The sequence below is a fragment of the Lepisosteus platostomus genome, chromosome 6 (genome assembly GCF_059453375.1).
Source record: "Lepisosteus platostomus isolate fLepPlt1 chromosome 6, fLepPlt1.hap1, whole genome shotgun sequence".
Taxonomy (NCBI): Eukaryota; Metazoa; Chordata; class Actinopteri; order Semionotiformes; family Lepisosteidae; genus Lepisosteus; species Lepisosteus platostomus.
The window spans coordinates 56,081,472-56,091,921 of NC_142616.1; the positions used below are offsets into that span (position 1 = coordinate 56,081,472).

At 38.1% G+C, this 10,450-nt stretch overlaps 1 protein-coding gene across 2 annotated transcripts in view; it reads left to right on the forward strand.

Moving 5' to 3' along the window:
• Nucleotides 1–4,839, forward strand: part of LOC148661931 (semaphorin-3F-like) — a 106,697-nt gene extending 101,858 nt beyond the window's left edge. For both annotated transcript variants that reach the window (XM_088636434.1, XM_088636435.1), the window contains one exon: nucleotides 1,539–4,839. In XM_088636434.1, the coding sequence (XP_088492560.1) occupies nucleotides 1,539–1,973 (435 nt within the window). In that variant the 3' untranslated portion in view covers nucleotides 1,974–4,839. The remainder of the gene's footprint in view (nucleotides 1–1,538) is intronic.
• Nucleotides 4,840–10,450: the final 5,611 nt, after the last annotated feature.

A 10,450-nucleotide genomic window follows, 5' to 3' on the forward strand; every position in this document is an offset into this window, starting at 1 on the left:
GTGGGGAACAGGGAGGGAAGCAGAACTGTTCCCTCCCGAATGAGGAAGCTGGGCTTTGAACTGACTGGCACAGTTAACTGCCAGGAGGAGACCTTGGCGTGAGCTACACAGTGGCTTAGTCATTGCCCAAAGGAGGTAAAGAAAATATCCTTTTTCTCAAAAAGAACAAAGGACCTGTGCCTGTACCATCTTTGGTGGTCAAGAAAACAAGGGAGTGCTGCGCCTTATGGGAGGACCGTTCCGCTCCAATAACCGTCTGATGTCATTTATGAAAGCCGCTCATTTCCAGGCACATTTCCTGAGAACAAAACTTGATGGCCATCCCTGATTGCTGAACCTTGGGCTGCCATGACCAAGCACTTGCTTTCCGCTCGTGTCCAAAAATAACAACGCACGCACTGGGAGCAAGGCCTCTAATGTGGAGAGTTTTGGTCAGAACAATGAGGCAATCCATGGACAAAAAACGTGCCTGTAACACAGTTCTGCTGTGGGCTGTGAAGACTTAAACAGGTGGTCACCGCTCCAGCACAAAAAAGGAAGTTTGCTCACATTTACGTTTTGGATTGCTTGAAGATGCATCTACATATGCTCCGTCATTTCCTTAATATTTCCTCTGTTCTGCTTTCATCCCCGACTTGAAACATCCCTTCACAAAATATGTCCCACGGCACAGGACAAGAAGGGCACATATTTTTAGGGATAAGAAGAAGATGAAAATAAAACTATTGTTACAAATGAGAATCAATTAGCTAATTGATTCAAGCATCTCATTCAGCCATTTATTAAAAGAAGCCATGATTTTCCACAACCTTTTGGGTGAAAAGTTTCTCTTTCGGTTTCAAAAGAACTTCTCCAAAGGTTTCATTTGTGACCTCTGGTTCATGTTTCACTCTTGAACAAAATCCAATGGATTGACTTTGGCAAGGCTTTTGAGAATTTTGAATATTTAATCTTGTTTGTGACATGGGAGCTGTACTGATACACAGTAGTCTTAATGAGGTGCTCATAGATAATTGTGTCATTTTAACATAGGGTTCACTTTATGTAGGGTATGTATATTCTAAATGAGGAAAATGTACCTTAAATCTTTTTCACAATGAGCTGCTATAGTCTCAGTGTTTCATTTTTGAAACCATGACGATTTTGCAATTTATACTAGTTAACCTAACCGAATTTAAAAAATGATATTAAACCTAATCAAATAGAAACGCAATGAAAAAGTATTTTTGTGAGTACATGTAAGGAAATGTACACTCAATCTAATTTTAATTCATTAGCTATTTCCCTTTCACTTCCTAAAAGTTTTCCCATTATTTCTGATAAAAGTGAACTGAGTAACGGTACCACTTCAATTTCCATTTCTTAACCCATGAGGACTTTTCTAAATCCATCCGAAGAAAAGCAAAGCCTCCTGTGACAGCCATTTCTTAACCAGTCCAACTTGGCGACTACAAAGTGACATTAGAGAAAGTACCTCTCGCGTTCTGCTTCTGAGGTCTGGGTTGTTGCTGCTTCTCACGTTCTTCCCCTCCTTCCAGATGCGCTCCGATGGACGTATCCTCAAGACGGAACAGGGCCTCCTCCTGCGCTCCCTGCAGCCTTCAGACGCAGGCATGTACCAGTGCACGGCCACCGAAAAGAACTTCAAACACATGCTGGTGCGCCTGCAGCTCATCGTGCTTTCCAGCAGAGCGGTCAACAGCGTGCTGGCCGAATCTGGAGCCCCCGTGGCTGCTCCATTACAGTCCAGTCCCTGGACCCCCAGTGCAGGGCAGTACAAAGACCTCCTCCAGATCCTGAGCCAACCTGAGATGGGGCTCATCAACCAGTACTGTGAGGACTACTGGCAGCTGGGCAGCTCCAGTCCCAAAGACCCTCTGTTGGGAGCTATGAGAGGGAAAGAACTCAAGGAGCAGAAGAAACCACGCAATCGCCGGAATCACGATGATCAGATCCCAACGCAGCAAACATGAGGAGGCCAAGCCCCCAAAAGTCAAAGACTCAGACGTGAGAGCTAAATCTTAAAAGAATTGTTCCTTTTAACAATTTAAAAATTATGAAACAGTATTTATTGTAGGTTGTACATAGTATGATTCTGTGGATTTCTTTGTACTTAAATATAGGAGAGGCTCTTTGTGTATAGGTACCTTCTGGGCAAATATTATTGTTATTATTGATGTTATTATTAATTTTATTATAAAAACTTGCGTTTTACCCTCTTTAAAAGAACAAGAAATAATTCTATGTCAAGTTGAAAGTGTAAAATGAATAGTAAGCCTGTCTCAAATGGATCGATAAAAGGGTTTTGTAAATTGAGATGAAATGAATTTGTTCATAAGGAGAATAGGAGTGGGACAGAGATGGAAGGGTTTATCCAGATGACATGGAACCAGGAACTCCCTGAAAGCTGTGATGGACACATCGCTCCAGAAATCCACAGGGTCATGAGTAATTGGGAGAACATCTTATAATGCCTGGGTGAGCAACTTTTGGGAAGAGAGGAAGCTATAATAGGCAGAGCTGTGTCCTGATGCTGTGCCTTGGGATTCAGTGGTGCAAGTGTGTAAATACCCAGTATTTCACAGCTTAAGAGTCAGATATTTGTACACTGGTTAAGTAAGTCCATCAAAGCTGTATATAACCAGCATCAATGCCACAGCTGGTTATTTATTTAGTGCTACTGTAGAGGTCAGCACCAGTATGTCAGTTTAAATAGATTTTAACCATTTGAATTGAACCAAAGTACATTTTGTGACAAATGTTACACTATGTTGTACTTTTTCACTCAACCCCCCCCCCCCCCCCCCACCACCACCACCTTATTAATATTTGGTACTTGGGCACATTCACAAAAATATTTTAATAACATTGTGTTGCTATGTGTTTCAAAATATATAATTTTGTTGCATCCAAATACATGGACGGAGCTTTCTGTCAAAACCTTGAGTGAGGTTTTGAAACACTGTGGATGGGATTTTTGCTTGGTAATAAAAGGGAAGGGGAATGACTGGGGGGAGGGTCTTTTCTAAGCTTTATTCACATATGTTATTCAGTTGACTCAAGAAACATTTAAAGTAAAATGGAATGCAAAGTTTGAATTTTCACTAATGTTGTGCAGTGTCTGCTGTATCAAAAACCAGAACTAATTAAAGTAGAGCTGGTTTTGGTAGAAACAGGAGGCAGATCTGTGTCTCTCAGAGAAAGATGGAACTTCTCCTAACAAACTATTTCATTGACTATTAATTACAAGCTCAAGTACATTATTACCAAGAACAAAATTAGCTAGGGCTGCCTTTTCATAATAAATAGCATTCTGAATTTTTAGAGCTCCCACTTTATCCCTCTCACCCTTCATGGTTTTTGTTAAGGCAAAACGCTTTAATCAAATTTGGTCTTCAATATATTTGTAGAAAAATGGAAGAAAAAAGAAATTTATCTGATGTATGTGAATGACTGTTTGTCTTTGAGGTGTTAGTATTTTCTTTTGGAATAATTCCAAACATGGGAACACTGTGAGAACTTAAGGCTTGATAAAAAAAAAAATCACTATCATGGTTTTATGCAATTTCTAAGCTCTAAATCTTTAGTTGCGTCTTCATCTGTTGTTATTAAGGCTGTTTTCTTTTTATAAGAAAGAAGCTTAGAGGACCGTTTAGAGTGGACTCAATTCTGGGTTTAATCCTTCTGATTCTTTTATTTTGGTTTCACTTTGACCTGTTTAAGTGTACAAATTAGAATTAAAATATTATTTTTATACCTCCAGCTCTTCAGATTTGGTTTTGCCTGTTGTTACTTAACCTCTTTCCTGATCTCATGAGTTTTATAAATTCCTGAATTGTGCATATTGCCCTTAAAGACCATCGATATTTCTCAATGATATTAATATTTCCTCCAGATCTAGGAGAAACTCAGTGGACTAGACTTGATTTGGGCCATTTTATGTATGAGGGAGTAGCACCAATTGAACAGAGGACAGCGTTCAAACCCTCAGAAAACTATTTCAAGACCGGAGGAGGATAAATGATGGAAGAAGTCAATCTCTGACAATATAGGAAAGGTGGAGTGAGTTATAAAATGTTCGTTATTCGTGCAAAAATACAAGAACAGCTGAGCCGGGAATAGAGCTGGGGAAACCTTGAACCCTTCAAATCAGCAATATTGATTATTTTTATTCATGAAAAGACCTGTTTTCCCCATCAACAGATGACCAACATATTGGCTTTACATATGTATATATGTGTGTGTGTGTGTGTATATATATACTTTATGCATACCAGGACTTTTTAAAAAAAAGTGTTCACATACCAAAATGTTGGGAAGCTGGCTTTTCATTGTGTGCATGAAATTTATATGTACTGTATATACTGTAGATGTAAGAAAAAAATCTGTACTCTGTTAATGAAATAACAGGACACATTGAACTTCAGCTTTCATTGTGAATAATGAAATGTGACATGCCAACATCAATCCTGACCTAGAGACCCTAAGAAACTACACTAGGTAAAGCACATTGCAACTGGGCCATGTTTTTTTTTTTGCTTTTTCAGTTCTACAGTGAGTTAGCAGTAGAAACTATTGCACCTGACTGCTCTCACTTTTACTACTTAAGTAAAATACAGAGCTACAACACAGTTGTACATTTTTTTGGTATTTTAAAAATAGCGTTTTATCTGTTTTACGTTTTTTGCAGTTAGTTTATTAAAAAAGACTATTCTGTTACAAATAAGACAAAATGCACAGGTGATGTTACTGTAATGGCTCTGTGTGAATGATTCCCCCCTCCCTCATTGTTAATGTTGCTCACTAATAAATTAAAGCTCTATATTTTATAAAAAAAAATGTAAACTACTTTTACATTTCATTTGATTTGTGCATTAAATTTGTGCCTTTCATTTGCACCATTGGAGTTGTAAACACAACACTCTCTATAGACCCTGATTTACAGAAGCCTACTTTGGGTTGGGGTGAGGGAATATCACATACTACCAGGCAAGCAGTCTTGTCAATCAGAATGTTTTTTTTCCAGCTATACAACTGCAAGCCTGTACCAGTGCAGTCTTGCTGTAATCCATCCACAACAGGGGCAGGACAGTTCTTAGTATAGTATATATTGGCACCTACAGGAAAGTGATAGGTCCAGCTGGAAGAACTGAAATGCAACTGTTATCATGTTTGCTACATGTATCTTTCTATGATGATATTGCGAATGAACTCACAGAAATAAACCATTCTAGTGGTACAAGAAAGTGAGTGGCACTCAACATCACTAAAAATACAGATGGACGGAATATGCACGCATAACTGAATACCTGTCAAAAGTAACATCTCTGTTTAGTTTTTTATCTGAGATCCTCAATTGTCACCCTCGGGATCAACAAAATAGCAACATCTAGGCCAGATGCCCTTATCCTGTTTCAATGCAAACTCTACCAACACTGTTGTACCTTAACTGCCCATGACTACAAATGAGACAACTGCAGCAAGAAACTTTGAACATGATTTGATCAAAATGACGATCTTTGTCACCCATATAACCGGATTCCAACTGATAGAGAACACTGTCCACTAGACAACACTCACGATACAGTGTAAGAGAAAAGTGTTCCCTTTAACACAAGCCTAAGAGACTGTCCTTACAAGTTATTACAAAAATAAACTTTTTTAAATGCTATTGTGAAATGCATAAGAATACAGAAACTGTTTCCAGTAAAATAATTCCTGAATACTATATTATTCAAAACTGGATACTACTGTACATACCTTGGTCAATTGGAGATCAAAGTACTTCTCACAATGAGCACGGGCAGGCAAACTGAGCTTACTAGGATTTTTCATGAAATTTATATGACATGACATGTCAGCAGCCTGTGTTATTTAAGATAAAAAAACTGAATACAAAGAACAGATGAGCAATTGGATACAAATTTTAATGAAATTCACTTTAGTTACTTTTACATTTGCTGCTAGTACTCTTAATTTAGGTTTCCAAGGACAGAAATGTTTATCAGCCATTGAACTCAGGTACACATGGCATAGTTAGTTCTAAAGTAGCTAGTTGAAAAGGAGACTAGCAGAAAAGTACATTTAAAAATAAACCAATGATTTGTTATCAAAAAGCACAAAATTAAATGACTACTGAAAAGGTGGTCTCAGTTTTCGCTTGCTTCATCGTGTTCTTGGGATCTTCAAAATAATTCAAATCAAATAAGCTTCAGCCTCAGAATTCAAATGTTTTGCAAACTCTTTACTGAGACATGAATGCTTAGTGGGGACATGCAAAACATTAGACAATTATAATTAATAAGTTGTGCTAATTAGAATGAAATGCATTTCAGTACTTCACATTGACGGAGATTCTGTTTCACTAGACATTGTGACCCCATAAATAACTAAAGAGGAGCATATAACACAAAGGATAGTGTTCTTACTATTAATGAAGTCTTCATTAGTAGTTAAAAAATGCTTTATTGTTATTTTAAGATGCAAGAAGAAATGATTGTTTAGATCGTAATACATTTTAAGACAAACCCCCCATCCCCATAAGCCAGAAAAGTTGCCTCCTATTTTCCTAACGCTTTTCAAAATTAAACTGCAGCATTGTACAAGTGTATAACTATTGGTAATATTTACCTACACTGATTTTAGTTAGAATAAAAAGAAAATTCAAATACTGTTGCTGCTGGAAGTAGTATTTCCACTGTAAGTCTGTAAAGAGTTACAGTATCCTTTTCAAAGATGATGACCAATTAAGAAATGTAGTTGTCTAAAAAAAGACTGCTATGTTCAGTTTAATAATCACAAGATGGCAGCAAAGACTCACAGTATTTATTACGATATAATTACAGTATTCGTTATCATACTTATCAGCATGACTAGTGTAATCAGGGAAGATAAAAAAATATAGAAAAGCAATATGAATCACATTTTACCAAGGATAAAACAGCAGTTTAGGAAAAATGTTGATTAATTTGTTGATTAATTTCATTGCAGAATGTGAATACTATTGTGCATGGATGATACCTGATACATCTTTTATTACAACAGTTACTTTACACAGCAGTATGATTTTTAAGCATTATAATTCTATTTGCCCCAAGATAATCAATACAAAGTTTGGGCTTAACAGGTTTAATTTGTAACCAAACCAGTAGAACTTTGTGGCTGCATTTTGATATTTCAGTGCAGCCATTTTCATATCTAAATTCATTAGTGCAACATCACCCAAGTTACATTTCAATATTGAGCGCATGCTGAGGGAGATGTGAGACGTTGCTGATACCTGTCAATCTTGAAATGTCTGATTCTGAAAAGCAGTCTGAAGGATTTTTTTGAAGAGTGTCGACAGCTGCAATCTGAAATTGTCACGAGCCACTTAGCCACTAACCATCTGCCCTGGATGATGAAGATGTTTGACTGAACAGTATACAACTGAAGGAACAGAACACAACACATTCTGCATTGTATCTTTCTCAGGATGATACATAACGGATTTGGACTGGACTGGTTAAAGCAGCATGAAGGTTGCACTGTGATTTTATTCAATGGTACCATGGTTTACCGAGGAACACAGCTGTTGAAAAATTCCTAAGTCTTAATGTGTCAACTACAGTGAATGCCAACTACATTTTGAGCATGTGACGTATCCATCCATTTTCTAACCACTTCCTCCAATACAAGGTCACAGGGGAGCTGAGGCCTATCTCAGCAAACTACGGCCGCAAAGCAGGATACACATTTGAAACATTATAAATGTAAATTTGGTGAATAACATCATAGTTAACTGATTTAAGAATTCAGTTTCAGATTAAGAATGGAATGTTTTTATGCGCACAGGTAAATAAAAACTGTAGAAATGACGGAAGAATTGCCTCGCTGTCTGTCACAAGTATAATAATCACAAGAAGTTCAGGTGGGTAGCTGCGTCAGCATGCGTAGGCTGCAAAGGAACAAGTAATAGGTTTATTCCATGCTGAAAAAAAGAAGAAAGAGAACACAACGTTTCGGCCATGGAGCCTTCTTCAGGTGTCAACCTGAACCGTTGACACCTGAAGAAGGCTCCACGGCCGAAACGTTGTGTTCTCTTTCTTCTTTTTTTCAGCATGGAATAAACCTATTACTTGTTCCTTAATAATCACAAGAAGCCTCCTTAACCACCTCACTAACACAACCTTTACTGCATAGACAAACCTCCAGAACAATGTAATCCTTTCAATATCGCCTTCTTTTACCTCACAAAAGCACTGGACTAGCTTTTGTTCTAGCAAACAGCTAGAACTAATGACAACAAATCAATGATAAAAGACAGAGGCACTATAGGTATTAAAGTTATTCCACTATGACAGTTAATCATTAAGAGAATTTATGAAAGTTAAATTTCTACCAAATATGCTTCACAGGTGGGGACGTCTTTTTTGAATGAAAATGTTGAAAAAAGAAAGAAGTATGTAGCAAAATAAAATTGGTTGGTTCTTAAACCATTCCTGCACCACGACCAAAGGTTCAACTTTGGTGAACTTACTAGATGAAGACACAATGATGAGACCCCCCCCCACCACAACAGCTCATATAATAGGTTGACTGGTCTAGTCACCTTTCAAAAGCAAGCTCCTCCATGCACTGCTCCCTGTGAGGGTGTGTGTTGTCATGGTGCTGAATGACACCAGTGCTGGGAGCCATAAAGGAACCAAAAGAGAAGCCTGGCATATTTGCAAGAGTCTGTGTTAATTACTGAACATCTGCCCCAGGGCACTTTGCAAACCTTTGTGGATAATGGATAATAGGAAGAGCAACCTTTGTCGACTGTCCTTGCATATCAATTCTGGTCACATGGTTCTCTCAGACAGCAGACAGTGGTATCATAGGCTTTAGTTCACAGCACTCTCACATTTGTTCATCCTTTCCAAAATGTTTCACACTAATTCTATCCCAATTCTCCTGTGACAGATAGGTCGCACCATATTCTGCAGTCATTTTCTCATATTAATATCAAATGTCTGACAAAAGGTGATGCCACTAGGTAAAAACCTGAGAGCTGACAGCACTTTTCACTGCAAGACTGCTAGCACTACATGCAGGGAAATCAATCACTAAATTGTCAACAAGGTGTTCACATTTCTGCCTCAATATTGCACATAATAAAACTGTAGTACGCACAAGAACTATTAAGGATAGCAAAAGTCACTATGGACTTCTCTTATTCTTATAGATATACTATATATAAATATCCTGCTATAGTCAGTTCAGCTGGAGGATGAAGGTCTCTTCAATGAGACCCTCTAGGACAGGCTGTGGATAAAGCTCTTTTTGCATCCACAGATTGAGGTCAATAAGAGCTGGCAGGTGAGACATTAAAGCTCCCCTTTAAGCACCTCAAGAGATTTGGGAGTAAGCCTTGAAAAACTCCTTCAATCTGCAGTGATAACACAAGGAGGGAAAGGGAGATTCTAAATTCATTGCCATTTCAATACAATGACACGAAAAACACCATGCTCTTAAAATGGAGACCTTTTTAATATTTGTGAAGAATGGCACAGCTGTCACCACAGGTTTGTGTGTCCTGAAAACTGTTCATACAGCCACTGTTTAAATCTTAAGACACTTCACACAGATTTAGCAAGATTATTTTTGACTAATCACATACAGTACTAGTATTGAATGAAAACATGTAAAGAGACAAGTGGATATCCCTTTTCTACACCTTGGGCTGCTGTCAGAAGGACTGGCCTGCCTGCAGTTCTGACAGAGTGTATCATCAGTGACCTTAGCATTGCAGCCTGTTTCTGAGGACCATGGGTATCAAGTGTGAGGTCGAGATGACACCAAAGATGGCTGAGATGGAGACCTGTATAAAAGAGTCAAGCCCATTCTCTCTCACACACATCTAGTGTTTTTGTATGTTGAATCTATCAGATTATTACCCAAGTACTCAAGGGCTCTGTGTGCTTTCCCCATCACTATAAATGAATGCCTAATTTATGGATTCATAAAAATGAGGCACTCTGGGGTTTCATGCATTATTCAATATCTCCTCATTAAGCCATTCCCAACACTGAAAAAAAGAGCACTTTTCAATACAATTCAATAACATTTACTTCCCACTCTACAGATGACTAAACTCCTTCTTGACGTTTATCAATTGTCTACTTTTCCATCAGTATGTCAAGCACCACAGTTTGCAATGTTTATTACTACAGTTCAGGCCCCAACTCCGCACCAGTCTAGATTACTTTCATATTAGAAAAATTGTGTTTAAGGACTGAATTCCTTTCAACAGGCTTTACAATAGCCTTTGAGGTGTGCGAGATCAAAGGCTTCAACCGTTCATTAGCTTCTATAACACAAGTCACCTCATCTTCCATGAATCAGGTTGTCCGATTTCCCCTATCCAAGCATTAAACTAAACTACAGCGTGCACAGAGCAATTAAAAGCCTTGCGCTGTTACACTGCCTA